The sequence below is a fragment of the Camelus bactrianus genome, chromosome 4, assembly GCF_048773025.1.
Source record: "Camelus bactrianus isolate YW-2024 breed Bactrian camel chromosome 4, ASM4877302v1, whole genome shotgun sequence".
In the NCBI taxonomy this organism is placed as follows: Eukaryota; Metazoa; Chordata; class Mammalia; order Artiodactyla; family Camelidae; genus Camelus; species Camelus bactrianus.
This window is the reverse complement of record NC_133542.1, coordinates 20388245-20405871: the sequence shown is the minus strand read 5'-3', so window position 1 is coordinate 20405871 and position 17627 is coordinate 20388245. Positions and strand designations below refer to the sequence as shown.

Sequence of the window (17627 nt, the reverse complement as noted above, 5' to 3'; positions counted from 1 at the left end):
TTCTTTCACATTTTTTATTGAGTTATAGTCATTTTACAATGTTGTGTCAAATTCCAGTGTAGAACACAATTTTTCAGTTATACATGAACATATATATATTCATTGTTACTTTTTTTTCGCTGTGAGCTACTACAAGATCTTGTATATATTTCCCTGTGCTATACAGTATAATCTTATTTATCTATTCTACATTTTGAAATCCCAGTCTGTCCCTTCCCACCCCCTGCCCCCTTGGCAACCACAAGTTTGTATTCTATGTTCAAGACCTTTCATCAATGCTTTATTGCAAAATACCACCTCTTAACTAATAAAGTTGGCCATCAGGACTCTCCACTAACTCTTTCCCTCCTGTCACTCTTACTCACTCATTCAATGAATATTCATTGATTATCTATGCATATGAGGCACTGTTTTAGCCCCCTGTTAGCCAAAGTCTTGTAAACCATCCTCTTTCATCCCTAGAGGAACTCACACCTGGAAAGGGAAACTAAGCAGTTATTTAACAATGAAACAAGTGAAAGAATGCATTGGGGGCATAATGAGAGAGCTGTGTCTATATATTTTTAAAAAGTAGATAATTATCTGGAAAATTTTTATAATATTGAAGGGAAAAAGGATTTGGAAAAAAAAGATTTAGGCTTGTTAGTCATAGAAAAGAATCAAAAAAGTACTGTAAGCAACTATACTAGAATGGGAAATGGGTTAAATAATTACAGTACCTTCATAGATTAGAATATTAGGCACTGTGAAGAATTCTGCTCCTAATCTCTCTACAGCATCTCTAGGGGTGAGATGGAATCTTCTTCCACCCCAGCTACCTGTATCTCCACCAGGCACAGCACATGGAGTGTCTGATGAAGGTTTCCTATGGGACCGCTTCCTGGTATGGTGAAGCCTTTCACAAAGCCCCTACTTTCTAGTTCCTACCCGTGAGCTTTCTGGGAGTTGTAGTCTTTGGTTGGTAGAGATATGTTTAAGGAGAATCGAAGATATTCTTCTTTCCACAAAAAATATCGATCAGTTGGAACGAGGATAGTTCCTCAATTTTGGGGCTTGGATTGAATGAAAATCAGAAAAAGTTTTCACTTGCAGACTCCTAAGTAGGCATAACATGATCATTCTTTCATCCAGCTCCATCAGTTTTCTTTCTTTTTTAAAAAATTTTATTATTTTTTTATTGAACTACAGTCAGTTAAGCTGTCAATTTCTGGTGTGTAGCACAATGTCCCAGTCATGCATATACATTCATATATTCATTCTCATACTCTTTTTCATTAAAGGTTATTACAAGATATTGAATATAGCTCCCTATCCTATATATAAGAAACTAGTTTTTTTTAAATCTACTTTTATATATAGTGGCTAACATTTACAAATCTCAAACTCCCAAATTTATCCTTTCCCACCCCCTTTCCCCAGTAACCATAAGATTGTTTACTATGTCTCTGAGTCTGTTTCTGTTTTGTAGATGAGTTCAGAGTGTCTTTTTTTCTTTTTTTAAGATTCCACATATGAGTTTTCTTTTAATTGGAAATTCTTTTCAAATTCTGGCAATAGCTTGACTGATAGTACTGTTTTTCACCATAGCTGTTGGTTTTCATTTTTCTGTTCCCTTTCTTCTGAATCATAGATATTTTAGAGGGAAGTTTAGGAAAACCTTTTCATGGACCCATGCCAACAGTGTTTAAAACCTACTGTTTGATTTGGCTTGTACAATTAAAAAAAAAAATTCCTTCAGGCTGGACATTGATTCTCCACTTTGCCACAGTTTCTACTACTTCCTACCACTTCCTACTATCTTAAAGTGACTTATTCACTTATTTAAATTATGTTCCTGGTCATTGAAGCTATCAGTGTTTGCCATCCCTGTTTTATAGGCTTAACAGAAATGGAAAAAAAATCACCTGAATAGAGGGGATTTCTAACATTCCCAACTTAGAAATCAGTGGGAACCAACAATAAATTCATATAGGGGAACTCTTAATAGATTCTAGCATTTTTCCATTCATCCCTAGATACGGGGAGGGAACTTCTTTAGTACTTGTGGAGTCTGTCTTTAGTCCTTGAATGGAAGAAAAGAATGAGGTCTAACAAAATCGATGTATGAAAGGACTAGGAAATGCAAGCTATAAGGAGTGACACGTAATGGGAATCTTGCCAAGTAATAAAACACTTGCCTTTCAAGCCAGGCACTGTGCCCAAATCAACTAGCTGAATCCTTCATGGTTCAGATCCTCTTCATTTTCTCTTTAACTCTCCATCTTGCTAGTCAACTCTGATGTTTTCCAAACAGTTAGAAACTGGAATGTAATCCCAGAAAGTGAGGGATTTCCTTTGGGCAGCCACCCTGATCTTGGAAAGAAACAAGATTTCAGATTCCACACCCTCTTCCTGGAAAGCCCACTTCAGATTCCTTTCTGATAGCTGAGGGGAATGCAGATGACCTTGGGGAGGACCTCAACCTTCCCATCATTCAGTGGAATCCCAAACAGTGAACCCTGATGGTCTCATTTGGGAGAATTCATATTAGACCGAAATATTTGGGGAGATAAAGAAAAATCTGTGATGTATGTTGATCAGATTATCTTTCTTTTTTTAATCCAAATCGTTAATCTTCCTTGTTTCAAAAATATTAAAACAGAGAAGGGAGATTCTGAGATATTGTTAAAAAGGTAGGACCTGGGAATATGCATGCTTAACAAGCACCTCAGGTAATTCTGATGTAGATGGTCCACAGACCACACCTTGGGAAGCACCGAGACTTTATTCACACCTGAAATATGTCTGCAAATTTTCCACTGTGAAATTTCAATTATTTTTGATTATGATGAAACTGGGTAATATAAATCTAATAATTCAGAATTCTCATTTAAGCCATTGCTTCCAAGATTTTTCTAAATCTTCACACCCTGACAGAATTCTTCACCTGAACAAAGAAGAGAAGCAAATGTCAATGATTACTGTCCATCAACTGGATAATCAATCCAAGTTCACTACTGAGATTGAGTTAGAGTTCTTTGTGTGTTAAAGTTTCAAAGGCACACAAAATCGCAGAGGGGGAAAATCAGTTTATTGAAATGTGACTTAACTCAGGATTTCATCAATGGGGAAAGAACACAAGAAAGTAATTAAGAATGTGAGCTTACTTTCTTACAAAATTAGAAGAAAAACAGCAAGAAATATATTACCTTTAATGAAATTTGAGGGATACAGTAGATTATGCAAAGTCACTCACAGAAACGTAAACATACAGTTGCCAAATTGGTCAGAGTATTTCAGAATCATGTATTTACACTTCTGTGAAACTAGTACACGAGTCCGTGCTAAATAAAACTGCATGTTAAATGTATTATTCAAGTAATATAAACATTACCCTTATCAAGGTCAACAAGGCCTGGAGTTTTGAATATATGTGATGTTAATATGACATGGGTTAGAATTAATAGGAATTGCTTTGGAGGTTTTGCTCAGTTGGTGTGTTAATTTTGCTTTAGGTCTTAAGGACTGAGTTCAAGAAGAAAATGGAATCCTTTAAAAAATATATGTGGAAATATTTAGGAAAGTGCAAATGTTACAGAAATGAACGAATTCCTGAAATAATTCACAACTTTTACCCTTTTGTAAGTATCCCTATAAGCCTCATACCTTATTTTCTCAAATAAGTGTAGAATTCACTTAAGATGACTGTTAGTAAGGAGCTTTATAATCTCTGATAAGGCTGTTTTAGACTTTGAAAACATTCCAAATATGGCTCCATCAATGACTAAAGTAATGTGCTCTTGTTTGCACAGCCAACACCGTAATTTGCACATGTAGCTGGATGAATACGTTCAGGTACTCTAAGGAGCAGTGTCCAAGGCACAAGAATTTCAGAAGGTGCTGTTTGCTCTGTATATTTGCCCACAAATTTCTTTGTTTACCCTTTTGAAAGGATGGAATCAGGCACAAATAGCACTTGCTCGCAAAGTAAAGTTTTTACATATTATAGTTAAATAAATTAAGATTGGCAGTTTAACTCTAATGTTTCTTCCCTAGATTTTAATGTTATTTTCACACAATGGCACATAATAGAAAAGCTTAAAAGCAAAAATGAAATCTAATCTGTCTTTTCACCCCCTCCCCTGCCCAGCATCAAGGCACTTAATAATTTAGATTCATCACATTTCTGTGATTTGCTTTCTAATTAATTTACCTTCTTAACTAAAGGATTCCAGTTAGTCTTTATCTTCTAAGGTTGAACAACTTTCTGAGTTCATGTGCTCCTCTTCTGTCTCCACTTCTCTTTCCCTCCTTCCTTCCATTGCTTCATTCAGTGAATATGAATAAACACCTACTATGTGCCAGGCATTCTTCTGAGCAGTGGGGATGCAAAGTGAGAAGACACAATTCTTGCTCTCTTGGGGTCTAACTGTCAAGTTAATGGTAAAAGAAGTAAAGAACCAGTTACAATATTGTGCGCGATGGGCACATAATAGGGACAGCATGGAGGAGAAGTGTGAGTTGACCAGAGCACCTGGCAAGATTCCTAACCCAGTCTTGGGAGAGGGAAGGCCAAATAAGGTTTCCTGGAGAATCTCCCTAGTACGTGGTTAATTTAGGACCATTGCAGTCTTTTAACTCCAAATGGCATCAGCTTTCCTTGCTCTTTAAAACAATACTTCCTTTTCTGAAAGTTTCCTTGACCTTCTGAAAGCATTTTTCACATATTCCAGCCACCTTTCTATTGGCCAAATTTAACTATTTATCCTAAACAGCTATTGTGTTATACTATTGAGAATTGAGGCTTTATCTGTTAACCACGGTTACTCTTATCCGTCCCTTGATCCTGATTCAGACCAGCTGTGGGATCCCCCATGGACCTCTGGGGCTGAATGCCGTGGAAACCCCAGAAGAAGCCTGAGCCCATGCCGCTCCCCTTCCCTCCGTTACCTGGCCCAAGATCAAGGTAACAATTTGCATTTCTTATTTAACTTACCTTCTCCAAACTGCAGTTCTGAATTTCCTCCCTTCTTTATGTCTTATCTTTGAAAAGTTTAAATATACATTTAAAGGGGAAAATACATGGTCAAGAAATTTTGCTAAAAGAAGTAGACACTAGGAATCCCAACAATAGTTTCCTTTATTAATTATCTTACTGTATCCTGTTCTGCTAATAACTATGTGCTAAAAAACCCAAGGGCATATGTGATGAAATTAGATGAGGCAGGATGAAAAAGAACCATGAAGCTTTTCTGAATTTTGTCAAGGCCTGTAGTACTTTGTCTACACAGCTAGTCTGATTTCTTTTGTTCCCCCCATATGGGCACTGTAATTTATCAGGTTTCACGACTGCCTGAAAGTTGAGAGCTGAATCTGTGGCTGTTGCTCTTTATGGAATGTGTATTTGTATTAACATCATCCTTGGTTCCATTTTAAGGCCATATCCTTGGTTTTCTTTCTCATCTAAATTTTTTCCAAATGGAAATATCTTTATTGTTTTAATCAGAAATTATGAAGTTAATTCATGCTCCAAGTAACAATATTCAATCAATATTGAAAAGCAGAGTAGTATTTGAAATATCCCAATAATCCCACCTGACTCTCATCTCCTGAGAATGTTCATGTTCTCACCTACCTTTAATTAGATATCTTGACATATTTTTTAAACATCTATCTTTATAAGTTGGCTTAAGTTCTCCTGGAACATAGCAGTGTACCACTAAATAATGATTTAAAGTGTTTTTAATAGTGCTTCATAATTTACAAAGCACTTTCACAAGCTTTAGCTCATTTAATCTTATAAGCAAAGATCAGTATCTTCTAAAACATGTTCATTTTATTGCCAAAAATTTCGTTGATTTGGCCGAATTTCGTTTTCCTGCCAGTGCCTTTTTTTTTTTTTTGGCCAGTGTATTCAGTTCAGAAAAAACTGTAAGTCATATCTCAGACTTTATGTTCACATTCTGCCCAGTTGATAGTGAGATCATTGTTTGTTGCATCTTAGAATAGGAAGGGCAACATATAAGAACACGTGGAGCAGTAGAACAGGTAAACATATGTAAGTCATTAATTGCAGGTCAAAAGTAACAGTTGCTTTCAAATTCTGTTTCATATCACAATTTGTTTTAGCCTGATTTGAAGAGGAATTATTTTGCTAAGTTGTTAATGAGAAGCTAACAAAATTGTGTGTTCCAGTGTATTTATTCTCATTGTGTGATTTTTTTTTCTCTGAGCTATCCAGAGACTCAGTGTTGATTTTTCTGATTTTTCCAGTAAAACTCAAGGGGATTGTGTCCACATATGCATTGGTATTTCTTTCAGAATGAACCAAATGGAGGTATAGCTTACACCACTAGCTTCTATAAATGTCGCTAGGTAGACTGAGGATGATAACTTAGTTTCAGAGAAATAGGTCCGTTTTCCTTTTGTTTAGATACTGATTTCAAGTTAAAAAAAAAAAAAGACTATAATAAGCAGATACTCTTCATATCCAGGCACAGGAAAAAACTGACAAGTGGAATGTTGTTTAATACACTGATGATAATACTTTACTTTTGTTGTGTTTGCTAAAGCGATTTTATAAGACATGGAAACCCAGCTCCTGGGACATATTTTGGGGTCTTGTGACACTCTCAAGGAACTTCAGATGCTGAGTTTGGAATCAGCACTGTATTTCATCCATTAGCTTTCTAGCATGCCCACTATCCACGGGAACAAAGAGAATTTGGACAGATATTGGGCTGGGCGATGTTGCGATGAAGCAAAACATATCAAAACACACAAATGGCTTGGATTTAAAAAATGGCATTCTTTTATACGAGGACAAACCTCTACAATAAAATGTTGAATTAGTTGACAGAACTACCTGCTAAACCACCGGTACTTTGTATAATAGTTGAAGTCATATCTCAAAGTCTGCCATATCTGCACTTTAGAGAAATAAGGATTCTGATCATTGACATTCTCTGACAGGGGATTTGGGGAACTAGTCATCAGTACCAGATCAGTGTATGTCCGCAAAGTTCTTGTTGATGGTGTTGGCATTAGGATAAGTGTTTGGTGCAGTTCATCAACTGTTTATTGAGTGCCTACTGTGTGGTAGGCGTTGAGGATACAAAAATGATTGTGACAGGTCACCATGCTTTCAGAGGGCTTAAGAAATAATGTAGAAGAGATATTTTGGAGATAGAAGTTTCTTTCACACATGTATTTTGCAAAACTTAATTGTGCATTTTGAAAGAACAAGGATCACAAGTTTTACTTCTTTCACATATTTTCACAATGGCTAGGACAAAACAGAAACTGAATATTATTGTTGACAGACCAGCTGACTTATGGAAAAATTGTTGCCAAGTTCAGGTAAACAGTTTCTGAGTTCTCTAGAGAAGTTGAATGGAATGAAAATGTCCATTTCTAAATGTAATTTTTTGATTTCTTTATAATCTCTGTTGTCCTTTGCTGTGTTATTTGGACAAATCCTTCAACACATGGAGAAAGAATGACAATTTTTTGAAAAGGTTATTATTATAGATTTTCTGTGTGATAAAACCACACCCAATGGGCCTCACCCAGAGGAGCTTATATATGTTATTAGACTCAGGAATGTTAAGTGTGTTAGATTCGGTCCCTGTTGGGCAGTCATATAATGCAAACGGTGACTCTGAAATGAAGCCATAATATATGGTTTAACCTCTTAACAGTTTGTGATGTCATTTTTTATGTGGTAAGAAAAACAAATGCTGTCACATTTTATATTTGAGACTCCAGCAAGCCAACATCAAGAGATTAAGTATGCGCATTACTAACACACTATCGTGGATGCAGTTAGCTGGGTGCCAGGAAATCACTGAGACCTCAAACCCTCCTCAGTAACTCAGCGTTATAGAATGGAAAGATAAGTCTGCTGATAAGTTATAACCCTCGTGAGACACTATGTTTTCCCAATAGAAGGAAGCCAAGGTAATCTTAAGTATTTGGACTTGAATGTTAATTTATATAACTATATTTATCAAGTTCCAGCAAATCTTTACGCTTATAATTTAAAATTCCAGAAATACAGCAGCTCAAATGAAAGACAAATCTGTATGTTCATATATAAGACAAAATTAGAACAGAGATGAAATTAGGTTAGAGAGTCAGTAAAACCACTGGTTTGCAGTGTTGGCTTTCCTGAAATATGGTTTTGAGTCATTTCTGTGAGATATAAACATACTACTTTATGTTTCCTATTTTTTTTATTAGGCACATCATTTAACAGTTTGTAATAGTTGAAGCCACATGTCTCCATGGACTGGGATATTGTTGAAACAGCTTCACTCAAGTGAGGAGACGTTAACTGTTTAACTCAGGTATGGATATTTTCTTTGAACAAAGTGTGTGACATTCAACTTGTCAAAAATGAACATTTTGCTTGACTGAACAGCTTTGCTCTGTGTTTTGCTTGTCTACTGAGGCAAATAAAGCCTGACAAGAAGGGCATTTCCAGCTAGTTAAAGACCAAGCGGGGAATGAAGCAGGATTTGAGCCAGTTATCAGAAAATTCCTTTCTTGCTGAACATTTTATAATGTATATGATACACTAACTAGAAATAATTTAGATAAGTATTAACTCTGGGTCACAGAATATGTGCCTCCTCCTTCCTCCTGCTTCTAAGTATTTAGTAAAATTCTTTTTAGTATATTCTCTGAAAAGTATAAAAGTATAATTGGTATTTTGGTGGACATTCTGTATATATTATTTACATTATTTTTTGTTTGTTTGTTTTCTTCTTACTGGGGAAACTTCAGGTTGATGATGAGGAATATAATTGCCTCTGTACCAAACTTCATTATATGTTTTAAAGGAGGGAGGATTATTGGAATGTTTTATTATCTCTTCAGGAATTGTATGGCCTCTGGATTTTTATTTGGAGTTTGCTTAGGAATTTATATGATTAGGTGATCCATTCCACTAGTGGATTTGTTCATTGTTCATTCATTCATTTATTCAGTCAGCCAGTCCTTTTTTTGTGTGTACCTACCCTGTTCCTGGGACTTACGTAGATACTGGATGAATAGCATATAATGTCTGTCCTCAGGGACTTTCCGTTTGCATCTTACTTGATGGCTAAGTTTCCAGGTCAGCTCACTGAAAGAGTTTATTCATTTATTAATTATTTATTAATTCAGCAAATTTCAGTAACTGTCAGACTTGATGTGCTAGGCATTTGGACTGGGTCGGTATTGGAACCACAATGATGACTGCTTCTATAGAATTTACCTCCTAGTGGGAGAGGGAAAGACACATTTTGGTCAATTAATCATATTAGGGAAAGTATAATTACAAATTAGAATAAATTCTTTGAAGAAAAATAATGCAGATACAGGAGAACATACAAATAAGGACTCCAACCAGATATGGGAGGGGCTTGTAAGGAGTTATACCAGATAGAGGGAATTGGGAGGGAAAGGGACAACATGAACAAAAGGCAGATGTGTTCGTAGGAGGAGCATGCCAGTGTCTGAGGAACAGCCAAGAAGGAAAGAACAATCAGCCATGCCATATGGTTCTGCAAGGACAAGTAGGAAGCAGGACCCACCAGTGTTCATTGGATATGGCAGCACGGAGGTAACAGGTGATTGAAAAGGTTCTATTTCTGTAGCGTGATGGTGGCTGAATTCTAACTGTAATGGGTTGAGGATTACGTAGAAAGGCAGAAGGCAATAGAGAGTATAAATAAAACCTTCAAGAAATATGGTTATGAAGGAAAGATGTGAAGAGTTATTAATTCCTGAAGGAGAGTTATTAATTCCTTTGTAGACTTATACATGATAGAGGCTGGAGCATGTTTGAATATTGAAAGATAGGACAGAGTTTACAGGGGGTTGTTGACTATACAACAGAAAGAAGGGACAATTTGTAGTAAGTTTCCTTATAGCTGAAGGGAAGGGAAGGTTAGACCTAGAGCCCCATGGAGGTGCTGCCCTTAGAGAGAAAACAGAAGGAGAGAATAGTTGTGTATATAAGCAGATTTGGTGGGAAAAGGTAAACGTAGAAGTTGTTCCCATTCTGCTGATTTGGTTTTCTCTGTAAAGATGGAATTCTACATGCCCTGTTGAAAGGCAAAGAGGTGAAAGAGTAGCTGGAGGTTTGGAGAAAGTTTGAAATAGTCATTGTAGGGGTTGAAATGGAGTGGGAGTGAATGGACCAGGAGGATTGATGGGCAGTGTTGAGAGTCCATTTGAGGTGGGTGAAGATGATAACCCTCATCTCTTCCATTCTGTGGCTTTCCCCTGCTTTGCTTGGCTCATATAGGGCAGGCACTGAGAAAGCAGATAACTGAGTTTGTTTTGAGTTGAAGTGTGAATAAAAGTCCAAGAAGCCAGGGTGTGTGGGGTATTGAAAGAATGTTATTGAAATGATGGGCCCTGGAAAAAAGATGCTGTATAAAAAGGGATAGGAAGAGAAGAGAGGACTGAAGAAAGGATTGGGACATAGTCAATGGAGTAGAAGTGCCCTGAGATCAATAAGGAGACCCAGAGTTAGACTTCAAATCAAATAGTCTAATGTTCTAATGGGGTGATTCTTTAAAAGGTCAGACTCATGATGTCAAAACATCTCCTGCTGCAAGCCTCAAATGAAAGGGCTTATGGTCCAGAGCAAGAGGTCTGGAAAGACTGGAACTAGGGTGAGATAAAGAACTATCGGTGGTGGCTGAGGTCTTCTGATACTCCATGTGTATTCTAGCACCTGAAGAATTCGACATTTTTAGTCCTTGTGTTACAGTGAGGTCATTAAGCTGTTAAGTAAAGACATCTGTTTTAAAGCATCCTCCCTAAATTTTATGCAGTGTCAAGGAAACTTGATCTTCAGTGGATAATGAGAATACTTTCTTCCATTTCATTTGGTTATTCCTTGAACTGTCAATGATGTATATTGATTGGAAGGTAATTGAAGAACCTATAGATTTTTAAGCAGACTATGAACAATCAACAAAATCAGACTATCTGCTAACATTTGAGTCTGGTGTCAAGAATCTGGACTTGAACCTCTGGTATGGAAATGCTCTAATGGGGCACAATCTTCTCATAATATATAGAACAAATAATGCTTTCCTTCTCCTCTCTGGTTTTCTGAACACATGTTGTTCTCCAGGAGGTGAAATGCATCTCCAGGAAGCCTTCATCACCTCATGGCTGGTTTACAGCAGCATCTTCTTAGCTGGTCTCCCTCCTTTTGGACTTTCTACTGCCTTTTTACCGTATATTTAACTGCCCCATTATTTAACTTCCTGTTTCCTTTACCTCCTTGTATCAAGGAATAGAGTCTCACTCTTTTCTTTCCACTCTGAGGTAGGAATAAATTTATCTGCTTCTTAAGTGATTTATCCAATGCCCCCCACTTAATTTTCTTGGGCTTTAGTTTCTTCACCCATTTAAAAATAAAAATATGGCTATTGAACTAGATGGCCAAGCTCTGGGGTTTGGGGTACATAGCTGGACTAGAATTCCCTTCTAATCCTGAAATTCTGTTGCTGTATTTCCATCCAGGGCCTGCTTCCAATCCTGTTAGTATAGCCATTGAGCTTCAGAATTCTCCTATGTCAAATTGGGATAATCTGCACCCATCTTGATGGCTGTTTGAAAGCTTAATTCAGTTACTGTTGCCTAGCTCTGCCACCTTGCATGCCAGTGTGGATTCTCTTCTTTATTCCAGCCTGGTACTTTAGGTTACCTGGTATTTTAGGACCACCACCTCACCAAGCACAGCCTTGCCTTTTGCTGTTCAACTTTGTGACTCAAATATGCCAGCAAGGCCAACCATTTGCAGTCCTCCATAGGAACACTTTCCTATTTCCAGCCTCTGTGGTTTGTGTTCTTATATTTTTGTGCTTGGTTTTGTTTGCTTTTTACTATCTTCTCCTCCCCTGTTCACCAGTTCAAGGTGAAAACCTTGCCCCAAATCCCTTTTTCAGAAAAGATCTGTAAAGATTTTGGCCATCCAGCTTTGACTTTCTGGGGTTTTAAGCTCAAAGGGAGTTTTTTGTTGTTTTTTTTTTCTCTACTTCTGATTTTTTTCTTTTATATCTTGGGAACTCAAATATACACATAATGAGTAAATAGATGAATGCTATGAAGCAGCTCGTTTACCATATACAAGAACAAAATCTCCATACTCTGGACACAGATGCTAATGCTGGCACTTATAATGTTCATTTCCTATAGGCATTTGTGCCCTGACCGTTCCTCTCCTTGTCAGTGGTTTGTGTCTGGTCTGTTTACGCAATTAAAATGGGCCAGATCCCAGTCTGTCTAGGTCACTGACCGGCTACAATGTTTAAGCACAGAGCTTGGCTTTTGGAATATGTGGATTGAATGAATAGTTGCTAGGGAGTATGGCCGCATCCTCATTTTATGCTGGGCTCATCCCAATGGGTGCACGTGGGAACTTCACAAAAGTTATTTCACCAGCACTGGGCTGAATCCTCTTATCATACGGAGTTTACTGAAGTGGGGCCAGTTCTCCGCCTCTCCTAACTTCACTGCCAATGTTCGAGAGGGGTGGAGTGGCCTGGAAGATGGTTGGAGAAGGGTGGGGAATTTGCTTTCTTACAACGATGCTTTGGGAGACTGGCTCTGGAGCTCCAGGTTTTCAGGAAGAGATGCGCCAGTGGAAAAGAGCTTCAAAAGGGCACGAGGTATGTTGTCTGTTACAAGAAAGCCTGGAAGTCTCAAGTCTAACTAAGAACCCGGCCCACACTGAAGAAGGGGACGCACTGGCTTGCCCCCAGAAATCCAGTGGCACAAGAATATAACAAGCAAAGTCATTCTCACTCAACCCCTATTGTGGACCCCTTACACGTGTCCCTACTTAGCTGTGATGACTCCCCAGACCCAGGTGGCAAAACAAATTAACTCCACGGGAGAATCTCTCTGCGCACGCCCAGAGTTTGTTTCCCTACGGACAAACACACCAAACCATCGTGTGGGATCGTGAGTTCCTTAATCATCGCTCCTCTGCATACGCACAAACTCTTCTCTACTCCCTGGAGGGTCTTCCGTGGTTCCCAAGGTGGCTGCAGCGCGCCCGGCTCCAGGTAAAGCGCGCAGGGAATGGCCCTGGGGACTCGTTCCGGGGAAGGCGCCAGCATCTGGGGTGAGCCTTCCCTTCTCAACCCGCGCTCTCCTAGGGCAGGCAGGGTGGCATTCCAAACGCAAGCAAGGTGTGCAACGCAAAATGCTCCCTTTAAAAAGAATTAAATAGAAAGCCAGCTCCTAGTCCCGCTCTGGTTTCCTAAAACGCGCACCGCCGTCGCTGCCCCGGCGGCTGGGTGTCTGCGCTCCCCGCCTTCACTGGGCTGACACAGGAGGGGAGGAGCAGGAGCTGGAGGGGGTGCTGGGGGTGGGGGAGCGCGAACCATCCCGAGCCAAGACAAGCAGCACATTCACAAATAACGCCCCCACCCCCAGCGCACGCGTTCCCATTCAAAGCCGCCCGGCTCCGCGGCCGCAGGGCGGCTCTGAGGACGCGCGGCGGCCCCAGCGCAGCCCTGCCCCGCAGGCGCACATCCCGAGTCCGTCCGCCGCCGAGCCCCGCATCCCGCGCGGGAGGCGGCTACCGCTCGCAGGGAGGGGTCTCGTCCGGGACTCCCCTCCTTCCCCGCCGGGGGCCCATGGCCCGGCTGACTGCGTCCTGGCGCTCGGGGCTCCTGGCCCGCATCCTCGGCGGCACCTGGTGCCTGCTATGTGTCGCCGGACAGGTAGGGCAGTTCTGAGTGTTTCGGGTCCTTCCCCCTCCTGGGACTTTCTTCTAAGTTGTGCTACAGCGGGAAGTGCTATAGCTTGGGGCGCGCTCTCTCCGATCAGGGTCTGTCTTAGGGTTGCACCGCCACCCGCCACAAGAGCTGGGACAGGTGGCGCGGGGTTGGGGCTAAGACAGCCCCTCGCGGCGAGACCCTAGCTGGCGGGATCAGACCCTACGCTGAGCCTCTCTGCCCAGCCTCCTGAGGCCGCATCCCGGCTTCCCGCCCACGCCGGGGTCCTGCCTCCAGCTGGGCAGAGTCGGGGAGAGGAGGTGGCGCCTGAGCCGGGGTGCGGCCTTCTCCCAGGGAGCCGGCGACCCTGCATCCCTTCCGGGCGGTCCTTCGAGGAGCCTCCTCTGTCCTTCCTGGCGTTGGCTTGGGCGGCTCCGGGAAGGCTTGGGCCTTGCCAGGGAACTTCTGGTAGTGTCACTCTAGGGCCACCCGCGTCCGAGAGTCGGGGGCGAGGCGCTGTAAGGTGTGCAGACGCCGGACCAGGTGGGCTCCAGGATGCTCTGTAGCGGAGAAGTGGCTCCCCCGCGGGTGCACTAGGACTCCTCTTCACCACGCCCCCTCCGAATGCTCCCAGAATTTTCTCCTGAACCAGATAGAGTGTAGGAATTGGGGAGCTCTCCTGAGTGGGTGGCTCAGGCCCCGAGGTAGAGCAGAAGGGCCCTGGAAGGATGTCTAATTCACAGGCTGCTTGGCTAGGGGCTAGAAGCTAGGGTTTATTACTCAAAGACCCTGGAGGGAAACCCTGCTTAGGGAACAGGGTTGGGTAGGGGGTCAAACTCGTGATGCATGTGGTGTCTTCGGTTTTCACACTTTCCAGCGTAATTTAACATTTGATTAAAGCTCACGAGTTAGGCAGTTTGTACATAATGTAGCCTACATAGATTTGCTTTTCACAGGATTACTTGGGTAATTCTGGGAAGATGCCCAAATACTCTTGGCCAGAATTATCGCCAGATAGCCTCCCTTTCCTCTGTTTTGCTCATGGAGACTTGTCCAAATCGGGGGATTTCCTTCCCTCACTTAAAGTTTTGAAACTTGTTTTCAGATCTCTATTTTAATGGTCATTTTGATTGCAATGGTGTGCTTTCAGAGGCTGAGTGAGGACCAAGAATGAAGGCTGAAAAGGGCCCAGAGCCCGCTGGAACCTGACAGGCAGGGACTACCTTAATAGGTGATGGATCTTTTCAACAGGGAACACCTGCTTAATTTGGAGTCTGAAAAACCCTTGCAAAAGCTTTACTTAATTATCAGCCAGTTTTATTCCCAGTATGCTTTGCTCCAGCAGCAGGACTTCTTAGAGGTGGCTGTACATTAGCATTGCTTATGGGGGCTCTTGAAACTGCTTGGGCTGAGCCCCCAACCCCAGCTGGATTGCATCACAATCCTTGGGGGCATGGTGATGAGGTCGTGGCATCGGGACTTGTAAAGCTCCTGGCGAATTATATTGTGCAGGTGGGTTGAAAACCACTGTGTAAAAATGACCTGCTTTACATTGACCTGTAAGAACTATAGAATTGGGAGCCCAACTGGAAACTCAAAAAAGGATGGTAAAGAGAGACTAAGAGACATGCTAGGGAGAGAGTCAATGTGGAGCTTCAAGTGCTGGCTCTGTCCCTAACTAGCTGTGTCATTTTGGTCGAGGCCCTTAACCTTGCATTTCCTCATCAGTAGTGAGCATGTTGGCCTGTGTTCTTGAAGGTACTGCCAGCTCCAACAGCAGGCAGGTCAGCGTCTACCCCAAGTCAAGACAGAGCGCCTTGTGTCTTATTTTAAAACAATCCTAGGGGTAGAAAGTCTGCCTTACCCTGAGATTTCAGTAAATTATCTGGTAATATTTGAATTCAGCAAAGATTCTAAAGATGCAAAGATGCATAATGTAGTTTCGTACACTTGAGCGGTTTTTTTTTTTTTTTAATACTTTAATACTCTGCCTTTTTGTTTGTTTGTTTAAACACTGCTTGTTTAGACCTACTTCAAATCATTCAGTGCCTTCTTGACGTTCAGGACAAACTGATTTCCCCAGTATTTCACACCTGTTCTTCCTTGCATCTCTTCTCACCCAACTTCCTTCTGGATGAAGATGATGAAAGGAGATGTGAGCCTTGTGTGTGTGTTGAAAGTGGTTTATTGTTTAATTCCAAATGACTTTTTCTTGTTGCAATGGGCAGGGCTAGTCTCCACATGTGAGAAGCCTGACTAAACTTGTCAGGTAAGGGAGAAGAGAGAGTTGAAAGTGGTAGATGGGGTCCGTATCCTGGTGGAATGCAATACACTTTAGAGATAACTTAGTCAGGTGATGGTTGGAAGCAGCTGATCTTGCAACATAATTTAACACTTTTTTTTTTTAAAACCACATGGGTGGGTGTTATACCTAATAAGTGAATTAAACAGACCAAAAACTTGAGGATACTTAATATCAGATCAAGAAGAAATCAAACCCCTAGCCAGTGACAAAGGATTTGAGCTTATTTGAAATGTATACACTGTTTAAAATCTTCTAAAAATCTGAGCACACAGTGCTGAAGATATGGGGACGAGTTATCAGACCTCTTGTATATGTTGTGTCCATAGTTAAAGGTGGTTTTGTGTTCAAGAGCTTCTCACTCCCTAAGCTGAATTACACCTGAGCTATATTCTCCAAAGAACAATTTTAATGCAAATGAAAATTACTTGGAAACCTCAGCATTTCTCTTTTCTTCTCACTGAATTTCTACCCTCAGGGGTTATTTCCCTTTCCTTCTGTCCTGATAGAATTACCCTCCTAACTTGTAAGACTTTTTTTCTCCCTGTGCAACTGGAAGGCAGCTCACTCTTTACGTTCTTATGAAACTGATTATTTTACTGATAACAATTTCATTTCATCAACTGAACTCAAATTTATCCTATTGCCCAAATTGCTCCCAGGTAAGGAAGTACATAATTAACTGTTTTAACCACTAGGGGTTACCAGCTACTTAATGATTTCTACAACCCATCTGCAGCAATCCACTGGAAAAATAACCAAGTTTGCTGGAGACGGTTTGTGGCTAGGTCAGCACAAATCCATGACTATTGTTAAAAATGTTGCTTAGCAGCAATTCATGTTCTTTTGGTGGTACATCAGTGACAGTTTATTCAAATACTAAGAGTGAATATTTTCATTTACTATGGCATTCTAAATTGTATCCTTGTTAGGAATTCAGTAATGAGATAAAAAACAGGATACCTGGAAAGAATTTGTGCCTTTGTGGGTACCTGATTTTTAACTAAAGACCTTAAAGGAAAGATTTTCTTGTCTCTTGTTATTCTCTGGTATGTTTTGCTCTTATTATTTCTTTTCATTTCTGCTTTGATAATAATTCTGCATGGTTAAAAAAGTACTAGTAAGGACTTATAAATAAATATAAGCCTACTCTTTCTCCTAACATTAGATCCTATGGCCCAAAGGCAATCTGTTTGTTTTGTATTATATTAAGATATAATTGACATACAGTAAATTGCACATATTTAAACTCTACAGTTTGCTAAGTTGTGACGTATATATACACCCATGACACCATTAAAGTTTCCTCATTACCCTCTTTGTCCCTTCCTGCCACCCTTTCTCACACCCTGAATCAGCACACAGTTACCTACTTTCTGTCACTATAGAAATGTTTGCATTTTCTTGAATTTTATGTACATAGAATCATAGAGTAGGTACCCCTCCTTGCCCCCTCCTTTTTTGTTCTGGCTTTTATTTTTCACTCAGGATAATTATTTTGAGATTATCAATACTGTAGCATGTTTCAATAATTTGTTTCTTTTTATTCCCAAGTAGTATTATATTGTATGGATATACCACAAATTGTTGTCCATCAACATTCACCTATTGAT

General features: G+C 40.4%; 1 protein-coding gene across 2 annotated transcripts in view; it reads left to right on the top strand.

Moving 5' to 3' along the window:
• The first annotated feature begins 13441 nt into the window (after positions 1 to 13441).
• The window catches only part of ADAMTSL1 (ADAMTS like 1), an 825746-nt gene continuing 821560 nt past the window's right edge, over positions 13442 to 17627 (top strand). For both annotated transcript variants that reach the window (XM_045509897.2, XM_045509896.2), the window contains exon 1: positions 13442 to 13718. In XM_045509897.2, coding sequence (XP_045365853.1) covers positions 13632 to 13718 — 87 coding nt within the window. In that variant the 5' untranslated portion in view covers positions 13442 to 13631. The remainder of the gene's footprint in view (positions 13719 to 17627) is intronic.